The sequence below is a fragment of the Mycteria americana genome, chromosome 3, assembly GCF_035582795.1.
Source record: "Mycteria americana isolate JAX WOST 10 ecotype Jacksonville Zoo and Gardens chromosome 3, USCA_MyAme_1.0, whole genome shotgun sequence".
In the NCBI taxonomy this organism is placed as follows: Eukaryota; Metazoa; Chordata; class Aves; order Ciconiiformes; family Ciconiidae; genus Mycteria; species Mycteria americana.
Genome location: NC_134367.1, coordinates 96,328,714 through 96,342,903, shown reverse-complemented (window position 1 = coordinate 96,342,903; position 14,190 = coordinate 96,328,714). Strand labels below are relative to the sequence as shown.

The following is a 14,190-nucleotide window of genomic DNA, read 5'->3' as shown; positions in this document are numbered from 1 at the left end:
AAACATCTGAATCTAAAGTTAAGAGCCATAAAAGTCATTTAGGGAAACACGTGTGTCTTGGAAGAGTAGCTGACATTATTCAGGGACGGGGATCCAGGGAAATTTTGGGCACCCGAGCCCTCCTTTCATGTGGGAAACAGGTTCAGAACAAGTGCCTCAAGTTCAGCTCAGCAACGGGCAACCATGCTCTGCAGACCCACTGCCCAGTGGAGGTGGACGGTGGGCTACCGGATATTTCGCCGTAAGGCCCTTGTCTGTGAAACACTGGGAGGGTGGGGGAAAGTATAATAGGCCGGAAAACTGAAATACTGTTTTCTTATGCCCCGTAAGACTGGAATATTTAGCTCCTGTGCCCATCTTCTGACAATGTTTCACAGATCTTACTGGAGACTTCGGCAGGACTGAGGTTGAAGTCGTTGTTTCCACCAGAAATGTTCCCCAGCTGAGGATAGCCGTGTTTCCTGGTCCTCTGCCTGTCCCCGCTGGGACACGTACCCCGTACGCGAGCCCTTCAACACCCGCCTTTCCCACGAAGGCAGCCGGCAGGCAGGGCCGGCCTACGGGCCTCGGGCTCTACACCTGGCTTTTGGCGGGCCGAGGCGAGGGAGGGGGAAGGCGGACAACAAAGGCTGTCAGTGCAGGTTTTGCCCTTGCTGCTGAGGGACGCGGCGCTCGCAGGAACTGCCCGGGCCCCCCTGCCCCAACAGGGCACGGCGGGGACGAGGGACCTGCGAGCCGCCACTGCCAGCGGCTCCCTCCGCCCGCCCGGCTGAGGGGAGCGGACTACAACTCCCGGCGTGCAGCGCCGCACCTGCGGCCGCTCTGATTGGCTGCCTGCCCCCCGCCCTCCCCCGTGTGACCGAGCGAGCCTGGCAGCGGCGCCGGGGACCCCCGCGTGCTGGGGGCCGGCGAGCCGCATGGCGGCGGCGTGGGGGCGGCGCGGCGGCCCCGCGCTCCTGCGGGGGGCGCTGGGGGAGGCCCCGGGCCGCGGCTGCAGCTCCGGGGCGCCCGTGAGGGCTCCCTCCGCCGCGGCTCAGGTGAGGCGGGGCGCCGAGGGGTCCGGCGGGGGAGGGCTGTGAGGCGAGGCCGGTGCGGCGCCGCGGGGTGAATGGAGGGTGTGGGGCCGCAGGTGGTCGGCGGGGCCGGCGGCCGGTAACGGGCGGGTGCCGCTGCCGGGGGGGCGCTTGGGAAGCGTGCGGCCGCCGGAGGTCGTGTTTGGGATTTTGAGTCCCGGGCCGGCGCCTTGCACTGGCGTGAGGAAAGCGTAGTTTGTGGAGGGGTGCTTGCGATAAGCCAGGCTTCGCCTGGCGGGGTTCCCGAGGGACGCTTGGGCTTGAGAGTTCCCCCGCCATAAGCGTCTGCAGCGTCGGGGTACGGCAGCTGGAATCTGCTGGGGTGGGCGGCACCGAAACTCTGCCTCGTGCTTTTTAATAGAAATACTTAATTTTGCAACCTGTCCCAGGCCGATAGGTAATTTGTATGGTGAACATGACTTGATTATATGGGAGGGGGAGAGTCAAGAAAACGTGTAGTAATGTATAATTCTCTGTCCTTACTTTGTTGAAATGTCATCCTTACTTTGAAAATAAGTAGGACATTCAGTCTCTTGGACTGAACCAGTTCCGTGTTCCTTCCCCGTCAAAGGAGAGATTACACAATGGCATTTAATCTGCCTAGGTCAAAATCAAGTGGTTTGGCAGCTTTCAGTGGTTGTGCTCCAAGGGGTCATGCGAGCCTTGCAATGAAGCTGTTTGTTCTGTTGCTGGCATGAAATCAACACAGGTGTTGTCCAGACCTAGCTCCTCCTACTTTAACTTTCGGTCCCCCAGATGGATTCGGTCTCTTGGTGTCCAAATGCGGGAGAAAAAGCTGCACAGAAAGGCAAAGGTTCTGTAAATGTCTAGCAGAAATAGGACATGACATGCAGAGTAATCCCAGCTGGGACATGCTTTATTGATTTACTTGCAATTGCATGGCTGGCTTCAACAAGCAGAAAATAAGCTAAAGCTACTAGTGACAGTCTTTGTGTCACCAGAATTGAATGCATTCGCTACCACTTACTTATTTATAGAAAGTCAAATGGATTTGTGTGTTGCTTTATTGAATGCTTACTTGGCTTGGGAATCTAGAAAGGTTATTGAGTTTCTTTTGGTTTTTTGAAACCATGTACTACTTTATAAATTCTGATCAGAATTACTTTTAACTACTTTCTATAAATCGAGTAGTTCTAACATACATTCAGGAATACTTTTGAGAGATCTTGATTACAACATCCGTCTCTGAAAGCCCTACTCCCTTAGGGGAGGAAAGCCACAGTGGTTGGAAGAATGGGATGGGTGATTTGTGTGTGTGGCATAGTAACTGTGACAAGTGTGCTGGGGCACTGGCTGATACCCTGCAGGGCCTGAGGAGCAAGCTAATCCAAAAGCAAAGACAGTGCAAACTTAGCAACTATACGGTGATAATATACTCATTGCTTCTTTCTGTTCTTGGTCTCTCCCGGGATTCATCTGTAGAGAGGAGCAATTAACGTTACAGCCATAGGTGACAGTGAAACTTTCAGATGACAGAATGTTCAAACATTCAAAACAATTGTGAATCCTGCTTGACTGTCTTCTGGGTTGGATCTGAAAATGTTCGTGGGTTCTGTTTAGTTTCATGAGATTTCAGTTGGGGGTGGGGGGTGCAAAGGGGAGAAGAGAGCGCTAGACTCTGTATTTCATCTCCTTTTAAAATGGCCCTTCCAGCTGTGGAAGGAAGAACTCTAACTCAGGAGCTTTAGGAGACAACTGAAAAGCTGTGTCCAAGGCCGTCCATTTATAATGGTCTTTAGGTTAGGTTACAAACAGCGGGGTTGGTACAGCTGCTGTATTGGTATTGTGTGGTGAACTTATGTTCAGCTTACGGCCTTTTTACCCTGTTCCTACATGCTGTTTTTTGAGGCAGTGGGACAATGTCTGTGTTCATGCTATCCATTCTGTATCCTGCATTTGCTATCTGTAATAACACTTTCTATGAATGCTTGGTAAGTGACTCCCTCCAGCAGAAACACTTAATAGCTTTTTTTCATGTTTTGAATGTCCATTAAATCGTTATAATGTTTTCTATATGAAATATGTGGTGAAAATGATGTATTTATAGAAGTGAAATTATATTGACCAGATAACCTGACTGGGCAAATCTGAGGCTGTGAAAATTTATGTCAGTTCTGAAGGTGAAATCAGATATACTTGGGAAGCTGATCCTAAATTGTTTACAAATGAAACCCAGAACTTGATCAGCTTATTATTGGACTGGTTAGTCCACATGTTTGAGGTGGTTTGTATCTTAGTATTCAGGATACAGGGGTCAGTCTCGGAGATGTGCACAAGGTAGAGTCCCTTTCTCAGACTGGATAAGGGCAGGTAGCAACAGGCATTCTGAAAGCAGCGTTTTCTTGGTTGGTTGTGTACAAGCATTTCTTGATTAATTCACAATTAACAAAGGAAAGTCTGATGCCATCCTGTCATCTTGTAAGCATCATCATACATGTCCAAATTATATTCTTGAATTAAAAAAAATCATATAGGATTACATATTTCTACTACAAAACTGTGTATTTTCCAGTACAATAGAAAAAGTAATTTGTACTTCTTTTTTGTGTTTTTGGTTTTTTGTTTGTTTTATTGCAAGCTGGAAGTTTCCATGCAAAAACCCCAGCTTTTTGAAACAAAAGAGGAAGATGAGAGGACTCTTAAGATAGTGAGGCTTGAGAGCAGTAACATTAAGGAAATTAGCGCTTTTTTTTTTTATCCTGCTCTAGATGTATCATTTCCAGTAAAGGTCTTGTCTAGAAAGCCCTCATATGGCCCTTTTTCTTGGCCAGTCATGTCTGAAACTCTCTGTGTCCTGGAGCTCCGTTTTGTGGGTAGCTGGTCAAAGTCCCTGAGCAGTGCCCTCTGTGCCTGTAACCAGAACTGTAGCATGCTGTTTGGGGTCAACTGTTGGGCAGCAGCTGCTGAGCCCTCAGAAAAACATTTGTCCTCGACTTCTCAGCTCAGGCCTCATTCTGGCACTTGGCCTACTTAGACCCGTTTCAGCCTCTGTGGTTGTCTAATTTCCAGGTTGAACAGGGACACCACGTCACCGCTTCCCTACAGACTAAGATATTAAAGGTGAGGCATGAAACAGAAGAGCTTTTGCTGAGTTGTGTTCGTGACGCTGGCGCAGCAGCATTAGGTACTACAGTGAGGCAGCAGCACTGATGCATAGACCCAACAGGATTGCAGGAGCAGCGCTAGCAGTGTCATAAGTATACAGGTTGTGGTGGTCCCCGAGGCCTGTCCAGAAGAAGTGTTTGCAAGTATTACTGTTTCATAGTGCAAAAATATCACTGGGGATAAGATAAAGGTGGCAGGCTAGAGCAAGTATAGTACTCAATCTTCAGCTTGATAAATAGATAAGAGCTCTGTTCTCTTTCCCCTTGTGTTTAACGGAGCCTTTCCAGTATCTGTCAGTTTGTGGTGTTCCTGGTGGTTATTAATACCTCTGGTGACAGCTTCCAATTTTGCTGCATTGTTAGAAGAATTCTCCTGGAAATCACAGGTGAATTGGCAGGTCTGAAGGGTTGACAGCTTGTCAAAATGTAGCTGCTAGGTGCAGTCATCTAAGCTCTCATTCTTTCAGTACTAGTATAGAACATAGGACTGACAGCCCAGAGACTGAAACTGTTTCTTCACGGATCAGATAAAGCACACTGTGTGACAGGGCATACTCCTCCAATGCACGGAAGTGTCTTTTGTGAACTATGGAGAGAGGGGAGTGGGGACTTGGGAATTCTAGCCATCCCTTTTGAGTGAAAAGGTTATGTGGTTGGGCATTGATACGGTAAAATACCAACAACCACCCATCTTTTCCAGCTGCAGGGAACTGAATAACCCTTTCCCTGTAGACTGGGAACTGTAGCAGGCAGCTTTTGGTTTTCTCCCTCCTCTGATAGCTCTCGCACAGGCTGCAAGTGACTAGGTCCAACCTCACCCTATTCTTCCCCTTCGGAAAAATCCTGCTTACACAGCTACCCAAGAGAGTGCTTCATCCTTGCCCTGAGTTACAAGGAAGGCAGCTGAGTTTCCATTGCTGATATTTGGCCTTCCCTGTGGAATTGATAAAAATATGAGTCGGTGCTGGGTGCAGTGGCAATCTTGGTAATACAGGATCCACTCCCAGTGGAGCTCAAGCTGATGCTACTGAACTCCTCATGGGTGTCTCCTAATTCCTCCTTGCTGACATAAAACTGGACAGAAACTGAACTAACAGCTTAAAAATTCCATCTCCCGTCACTCTTTCCTCCCAGACAAACCCATCTCTGTACAGGACAAGAAGCTGATGGAAAGAAGCTCTAGTAGTTTTGGAAAACTTTTTTCTTTTCCCCATCCCCTGTCTTCAAGTGGAGTGGGTAAGGAAGCCTGGTCCTGAAAAAGGTGTAAAAATGAGTTACTGGGAAAGAAACAGGAGAGGAGTTCTCCTAAAAGAGGGCTAAAGCAATTTTAATAAGCATGGGAGTGCTTTCCCTCTCAAAAGTGAACACCTTTCCGAAGTAATAGGAAGGAGAATGTCAGAAATCCAGCCAGGCCAGAAAGCCATGCCGTTTTCAAGAAAAAATATTTGTGTGTTTTTTCAATTTGGCAGTATTTAAAATTTCTTCAGATTTAGCCTGTTCAGGGGTGAGTTTTCTAACTGAGGAAGAAGCAGAAGTGAAGTCTGAATATTTAGCTGGGCTCTTCGACTTAACCCTGCTTGTATTCTGAGAAACTCTCACAGTTAGTGCAACAGAGCCAGCATTTCTAACAAAGCAAGCTCCCAACTTGGGATTTCCTGGGGACGGTAAAGCTGTGCAGAACTCGCTCACAACCCGCAGGTGCCCAGGCTGGGAGCATTTCCCCGGGGGTATTAAAAACCAGACGACTTGTTCTGCCTGGGCACATTGGAGAAGAGGGAGATACAAGAACGTGTGTCGGTGGGAGCAGTGCATGTGGCTGCGGAGGGGTCGGGTTTTACAGCTCTTGTCACTGACACCTTTGGTGCCGCAGGCCTGGGGAGGGCTGGCCTTGCGCCCCTTATCCCGCTGCTGTTGTGGCCGTTTCAAAACAGAAACTGAAAGAGATTTCTTTCTTCTGGCAGAAAAGCAATTACATGGAAACTAGTACTGCTGTTTTATCAGGCATAAACAGATGCTTTCTGTGCTTTGAAATCAGCCACTTTGTGTCTCCTTTATATTCTCTTACACACACACACCCCCCCCCCCTCCCCGCCAGGGATGCTCTTAGAGATCTTATCTAACCACAAAGCCGTTTGGATCAATAAATTTAGTGTATTGTTTAAAGGCTGGTGGAAAGATTGTGCTGCCAAGAAAGAGGGCTCCTGCTTAGAAGTTTAGCAGCAGCCGTGGTGTTAGCACAGCTGGAATCAAAATTTGCTGCAGCTGCTGATGGCTGAAGTTGGGCCTCTCCCCAGACAACCTTTGCTGTCTGGCTGATCTGGTCACTGAGGGTGTCCTCTCCACTCACCCCCAAATCTTTCTTACAAATGCTTTCAGAATACAATGTTTTGAGGAAGCATACCTGGGTTGTTCAACATTTTAGCTGACCACTTCCAGACTTTTTGCTAGGGCTGTTTGGAGATACTGTGCAGGATTAACTCCTATGGTTACTACTAGTGATGAGCAGACCTGGGGAGATGATGGCCGCGGCTATGTGTGTTTCTGCCCAGTCCCTTGGCATCATCCCCTGTATAACGATTTTAGTATGTCTGGAGATTTCACAGGTCTGTTTTTCACTAGGTGGAAATCATGACTTTTGCTCAGTTAAGCTGTTTGAGTACTAGCTAATGTGTCATTTTGACCAGTTCCTCATTCTACATCTTAAATTTGTCAAAACTTTATTTAATCCTTTGCCTGCTGCAGCCTATCAAGACCAGCTAGCATGTTTTTGACTTGAGGCACAATTCTGCAGCTGATTAATTTCCCCCTCACTTTTTTAACTTTGTGAACACCATGTATCCAGAAGTGTTTTTGTATGTGCTCTTTCACTGGAAACAAAGTTCACTGTATGTGCAGGAGTCCTTTAGCTTTCTTCCAGTTTTCTTAGCTGGCTATTAAGTGTCTGTATGTGGTTAACTAACAAGGACACAGTGGAGGTTACACACAGAAGTTCCTTTAATTATTTTGATCCTGTTTTCTCTGTTTCATTTTGTGATGCTATGCAGCTGGCCTCTGTCAGAGTTATTAAATCGGTCTCCTATAAAATGTTAATTTAACTGTGATATAGTAGATGAAAAGACAGCAGACTTGGCAGGGTTTGGATGATGTTATTTGTGGACGTTTGTATGTAGTGCCTGAACCAAGTATCCACCAGCTGATTAAAATATGTTGGTAAACTTTTGCTTTTCTGCAGTACTGTGATAAGAGTTGGTTCAGTTACTGTATGTTTCACTTAAGGTATTGAAATATTTTCCAAAAGTAGCGGAGTGGTTTCAGCTGTGCTTTGCAGGTGTAGAAAAATAGAGATATAACATGGTAATTTGAAAGTCATGGGCTAAAGCAGCGGGACTCCTTGCGTTTAGACCTTGCTATAACCAACAGTGTTCTGGTATTGATGGTAGTGATGTTTTAAAGATGCTTGTATAAACTTGAACTGTATTCGTTTCCAGTAGCAGCTACTAATTTGGGATATTTCATTTGATAGCTGAAGTGATCAGCCCTCATTCGGGAGGGCAAATACTCAGTACTTCCTGAAAACTGTGTTGCTCTAGAATATGTTACACTGTGCTTTTAAAAAAAATGCAAAATTTTAAATAGAAATCACTTTTAATATTCACTTCATGACAGTTAATAAAGACATCATGAAAATTCTGAATTGTTTTATGCAGGCTTGAACAGGTGGAGTGTTCAGGATGATACATTTCTCTTCCAGTCCCACTGTACCCAGTGTTATTTATCTTTTAACTGAGACAAACTTTTTGGAAGTATTCTGTTGTATGGATTTGGGCAAGAAGACCTTGTTGGAAATGTTCTTGCAACAGACATCATAAAACATAATTGAACACAGCAATAATTTGGTTTTGCCATTAACAAGATGTTATGTCTTGCACATGATAGTTGGTAAGGACACAAGCAGAGATGCAGTGTTTCATCAACTTTTAGTTCTCTTGTGCTGAAGTGCAGGGAGAGACCCTTCTATAAGATTTCATTTATCTGAGGGCTGTAGTGAAATTGGGTGGTCCTGGATCATTGATTCTGTAAAGTGAAGTCACACAATTGAAAAAAGCTGCCTCCTATTCTGCACAAAAATCCCAAAGCACCTGTGGCAAAGAGGCTGTATCTTAAAATGCACGGGGAAAATTGTAGTACACTTCCATGGAATTAAGTAGGGTGTGAAACTTAATCAATAAATGGCCAGTTTTGACCATAAAGACAAGTCATGGGTTTTTCTTGTGCAGTTGTCCCTGTGGGGAAAAATGGAATAATAATTATTAGTTGAGTTCAAAGTTAATATTTATACAGCAAGTTGATAGGATAACTATTTAAATATTTAGCACTTGCTTGTTTTCATTACAGGAACTGCAAAGCTCAGGAAGAGGACGCTTTCTACTGGAACATGCTGCTCCCTTCTCTGCTTTTTTGACGGACAGCTTTGGGCGTCAGCACAACTACTTGCGAATTTCTTTGACCGAGAAATGCAACCTCAGGTGTAAGTGTCTGCACTTTCTTGCAGAGCTTGCACGAAGCTCTTATGCACCATATTGTGTACAGGCCAAGAATTGAGTTAGGGTACTTATTGTTGTGTTGGCCCTGTGCTGTTTCTTGTCTTCACAAAGTAATGGTAAAGGATAGATAGAGACTGATTTGGGGCTGAGCTGCTGGTGGGATGGGGAAGCAGGAGCAAACCTAGGGATCTGCCAGACAGGTGGGAGTGACAGGTCTTTCATCAGACTTGGTATGGTTTGGATGATGGTGCTTGTGGATGTTTGTATGCCGTACCCAAAGTGTGTGATAAGCATAAGAGCTCATACCTAGGCATTCCCACAATTATGTCTGCAAAGTTTGTGGCAATGTCCCAGTGCTTGCCAGTTCAGTTTGGTGTCTCTGTTTGAATGCAGGTTAGATAGAAGTAAGATCAGCTTTTCCTTCAAAGTGGATCCATTGTAGTTTTGAGACCCATCGAGTGAGTCTTGGGTTTTCTTCTGAAGAAACACAGGAAATTGTTAGGAGATTGCTTGTAAGATTTGGTGTGTGATCTTACCTGTATTTCAGAAAAGCAGAGTCATTTGATATCCATTAAAGATAGTTGCACTTGGTGCGTTTTGCCCATCAATATTAGATTAACTGCTGCTGGTTATTTTTTCCCCATATATTTCTGTATTCTTTGTTTCAGGTCAGTATTGTATGCCAGAGGAAGGTGTTCAGCTGACCCCTAAATCGGAGCTACTTACTACTCAGGAGATAATCACCCTAGCCAGACTGTTTGTGAAAGAAGGTGTAGAGAAGATCCGACTGACAGGAGGAGAGCCGCTTATCCGTCCCGATGTGGTTGATATTGTGGGTGAGTTCCCAATAAATACAGTGCGTTTCAAAGTGACTTGCTGTATATAGATCCAAGAACTATGCTTGTAACTATCTACTAATACAGTCCAGCAACCTGAAGAATAATTATACATTAAATGACTGCTTTTTCCAAACATTGTGAAATGCAAGATAGGTCCTTTCAGAAAACTTCCAGTTCTGCTTTCCTGCTTGGATGTGACTTATGTCTCTTCGTATTATAACAGCTGAACTTAGCATTGTCTTCATATTCACATCTACTAGAATAGCTTGCAATAATGCAGCCTTGGATCAAAAAATCAAGAATTGATGTGATCAGGTCCTCACTGGGGAGAAACAGTTGATACGTGCTTACAAACAAAACAGGTTTTCTTTTGAATTTTTGGGGGGTTTTGTTTTTGTGTTTTTCTTTTGTTTCCTTGATAACAGATGTCACTTGCTTGTCTGTGTTCAATAAGGAATGGTGGAAATGCCTATGTTTTTACAGTTATTGATTAAGACTATTACTTCAATGGAAGATAAATTACTGTGTAATTTTTAGAAGTCTGTCTCCTTCAATTGGCATTGTATTGACTGACTGTGCCTGTTTTTTTTTTTCTTGAGTCAGGTGTTTTTTTCCCTGTCCAAAGTCTCATATGTTATGGACATTACAATAGCTTTGTGGCAATGTATTAGATTAAGGCTATGTAGGTGGGTGCACTTTGGTATATTGTAGGCAACTGAACTTGTCTGCTTCTGCACATATACTCTTATAAGTACTGAAGATAAGAAAAGGTTAATATGGAAGATGAAGGTCTTGAAAGTAGAGTAACGGGCTACCGATACACTGAGCTTTGGTGCAGAAAACAGTTGGTCTCTGCTCCTGCTCTGTTTTGTTCAGGATTTGGAAGACCTGTATGGCTGTTTCCAAAGGAGGCAACAGAGCAGTGTAGTATGTAGGACTGATCTGTTTATAGCTGGAAAAGGTATGGCTAGAGTGAGCTGGCTTGGGTCCTTGAACCTTGATTGTGAGGAGTCCTGAAACTGCACTAACTTCATTTTTTTTGGAACTCTTGGAATACTATTCTCTAGGGCCTTTTGCCCATGCATGATAGGTTATTTTTTATTTAGGATTGAGAGAGCTATGTGCCTTTTAAGAGACCTGTTTCTTTCAAGAAGGCATTCCCCATTTCTAGTAACAATAGGTATAATTATTTTTAGCTGGCTTTCGCCAGCCAAAAGGGGGCCAGATTTATAAAATAGCTTGTATTTTAAAATACAATAAAGGTTTACAGTTCAGCATAAAGTATTGGCATGAAAATGAGTTGAAATCAACAATGCCATCAGTTCAGTGCAAAACTTTCTTTCCTACTGTATGCACCTTTTCGATTTATCAGCAGTAGCTGATGGCTTTTTATACTCAACACAGCTACTCTGATGTTGAGGGTGTAAGTTGAGTAGCCAGGTCACTGCAAAATTATCACATTGCTGCAATTCTGAAGTATTGATATTGGAAGGATAGAAAGCTTGCTTTGTTTGTTTGTTTTACTGCAGTGATAGAATTCTCAAAGGTTTATTTCTGTGGCTGAAAGAGGGAGACAGATCTTTTTGAACCACTGGACTTTCATTGTTCTTCCTGTGTTCTTGTTCACAGCTGAACTTTGACATATTCATAGTGATCATTTTAATGGATGACAAGAGAGTAGTGATGTTGGGGTAAAGGTAATGGATGTTATGATGATTGTCCTGTTGCATTAGTTCATTCTGTCATTAATTTGTATTAGCCTGGCTGTTTTTTTCTAAGGCATATTGAAAATTGGTGAATTAAGTCTAGAAACACTTTTTGTCTTCTCAGAGTTTGGTGTTACTCTGTGGTGCACAAGTTTGGAATCATGGTAAAAGTCTCAAAACTAAACAGATCACATGTAACAGCTGTGGGAAAACTCATTGAAGGCAAAACAAGTCCAAAAATGTCTTCTGCAGAATTTGAGTTAGGCACATTTATTGAAGCCATCTTAGCACAGTGTACTGGTTTGGGCTGAGACAGAGTTAATCTGGATTTCTAGATAGTTTATAGAAGCTAGCTGCAATATCTCAGGTGCTGAACAGAGTTGAGATTTAAGTTAGATTTGTTTTCAGCAAACCTTTCTCTTAACCATAAATGATTTGTGAAATACCAATAAAGCTCAAAAATATTAATGCTGGATTACTATTACCCTATTTTTCTAATACTCTAGTTCAAACTTCTTTGTTGTTTCAATGAACAAATATGATTTGAAGCTCCTGTAGGAGACCATGTTATTCAGAGACCTGCTACAGTTCTTTAGATTATTTCAAATCTTCTTTTAACGCGTACACATACATAAACTATGTCTCAGCAACTAGCAGTTGCTGAAGGCTAAATCATGTCCCGGGGACTGCTGAAAACATGTATTTGAGACTTTTCTGAAGCAGCTGATAGTGGAATATAGAAACCATCTCCTTTGGGATACTCAAAGTTTAGATTAGCACCGGATATAAACTGTGTGATAGCTGTTTATTATTAATAGTCTAAGAAGTGCACATCTCCACTGACAAAATAATTTTCCATGGGGTGGGGGATGGACAGTTGGATGACTTTTTATAGCAACATATGCATTTCAAGAGTGAAGTGGTGCAGGGTAGACTTGTTAATTCGTGTATTAGGAGATACACATACATTTTCTGGACTCAATCAGAAGTGCAATTAGGAAAATGATTGGAGGAGAATATGTAAGAAACTTGTCTATTTAAGAAGATGCTCTTGATCCTAAAGGAAAAGGTAAATGTAAAATGGTTTACCTGGTAGCTTGAGCCTGACATACAAGCTTTTAGCTTCATGCTATTGAATTGTAGTATCTGTTCTGTTTCCTCTTTTACTTGGTGGTTTTATCAGTTGTCTTTGCTTGTGCTGATTGTTGCTAAAGCAGTGACCAAAGGTCAGCGGACAAACTTTAATACAGGTACAAGGTGAGTTACAAAGTTACAAAATCTCTTTAATCCTTCTGAATTTAGAAATCAACAAGCCAAGAAACCAAGCAACTGCAAATGTTCTGCTTCTTAGCTTGCACAAATAAGGCAGAGTGTACTAACTGGTCCTTATTTACTTGGTGGTCTTAGTGTTAAGTCTCCATCTTAGTGTTAAGTAGAGTCTCTTAATTTCTCACAGTTGGCTTCTATCCAATTTGTTATTACAGGTGGTTCCACATATTAGTGTATTTCCAGTGCCTCATCCTGTATCTCATCCTCTCTGATGAGAAAGAAAATGCATTGATAACAGCTGCTGCCTGCACTAACTGACCTAGTCAGCTGGTGCTACTTTTTTTAATTTTTCCATTTTCGGCTGCAGCATGGCCTTTCAATACCTTTGTGCGTTTTACATTTCTAGCGATGAAGCCTGTATGGCAGCTAGACTTTTTTCTCTGTTGTTAGGAGGTTGAGCATTTTGTGTGTTCTGAGGCTGTAAACAAAAGTGGTGTTGCTATGCTGTCCTCTGGGTGCAGTGTGTATCCTAGGCTCTCCCAAAGACTAGGCTGCTAGTGGTAGCTAGTGTTAAGTAATTTTTGGCAAACTTGGGCCAATAGAACTCATCCTCTAGGAAAAGGTTCTCCTGGTCAGGAATTTTGAGAGGTGAATGCTGGAAAAATCTAGTTCTTAGTGAAGATTGCTCTTTCATTACAGCCTCAGGTTCCAAATGTCTTTACAGGGCTCCTCATCAAGTTGCAAAATGCTGCTGCTGTGAGCTTCAGCATCTTTGGTGTGACCCGGCTTGTCCCATTGCAGAGTTTTGGGCCCAGCTTAGGGTGAATATTTTGGGAATAGCTGGGAAATGAGATAAAACAGAAGTAAAGCCCTTATCAACATAAACAAATAGAGGTAAATAGGGAGGGAAGAAGGGACTATGAAGTATTTGTGCTGTAATTACAGCTGCCTCCAGAGTAAGGGTTCTTCAAATATTTCTCAACTAATTAGGGTGGAGGCTATGAGAGAAGGGAGGGAGGGAAAATAAGAAAAGAAAATTACTTTGCTGTGGCTCTGCTTCTGCAAGTGGTTTATGAGGGTTTTTTCCTATTTGTTATTGTACTGATAACTGGAGGTTTGAAAGCCTGCCCTCTGGAGATCTGGTATGCTGAGGATTTCTGCATTTGGCTTATGAGGAGGCAGCTATTTCCTAAATCTTAGTCTCATCATATTAACTGTTTCTTATGTGGTTTTCTTTTTTTGACCACTTTTTTAGTGTCTTGCGTAAGTCCTCTTCAATTGGCTGGGCTACCACTGTGGGTAATGGAAATATTTCAGTTGTCAAATGCAAGTGTTTTGTCCCTTGGATGTTGTTGCCTTGGATACTCTGTAATGGTCTAATATGTTGACCTTTTCCTGTTTAGTTAGGAGTATATGTGGTATTTCTTTCAGCAGCTTAAAGTCACTACTGTTGGCAGCTACCTCTGGGTTGGAACTGGTTGTTGGTAAAGCATAGCAGGATAAATGTGGCTAGATAAACACAGCTAGTTCAGGTGTCAGGTGTGAAAGGGATGACTTACTGCTTCTTATCATTATTGCAGAACACAGAATTCAGTTTGCAAAGCTAGATTGAGGAAAAGAAGGTAAACAAAATC

The 14,190-nt window shown here is 43.4% G+C and overlaps 1 protein-coding gene and 1 long non-coding RNA gene across 5 annotated transcripts in view; one reads left to right on the top strand and one right to left on the bottom strand.

Annotated features, from left to right (window-relative positions):
• LOC142407787 (uncharacterized) overlaps positions 1-746 on the bottom strand; it is a 46,308-nt gene extending 45,562 nt beyond the window's left edge. For both annotated transcript variants that reach the window (XR_012775049.1, XR_012775050.1), the window contains exon 1: positions 385-746. This is a non-coding gene — a long non-coding RNA (uncharacterized LOC142407787). The remainder of the gene's footprint in view (positions 1-384) is intronic.
• Positions 747-863: 117 nt separating this feature from the next.
• Positions 864-14,190, top strand: part of MOCS1 (molybdenum cofactor synthesis 1) — a 31,417-nt gene continuing 18,090 nt past the window's right edge. For all 3 annotated transcript variants that reach the window (XM_075496214.1, XM_075496212.1, XM_075496215.1), the window contains exons 1-3: positions 864-1,037; positions 8,594-8,726; positions 9,411-9,578. In XM_075496214.1, the coding sequence (XP_075352329.1) occupies positions 918-1,037; positions 8,594-8,726; positions 9,411-9,578 (421 nt within the window). In that variant the 5' untranslated portion in view covers positions 864-917. The remainder of the gene's footprint in view (positions 1,038-8,593; positions 8,727-9,410; positions 9,579-14,190) is intronic.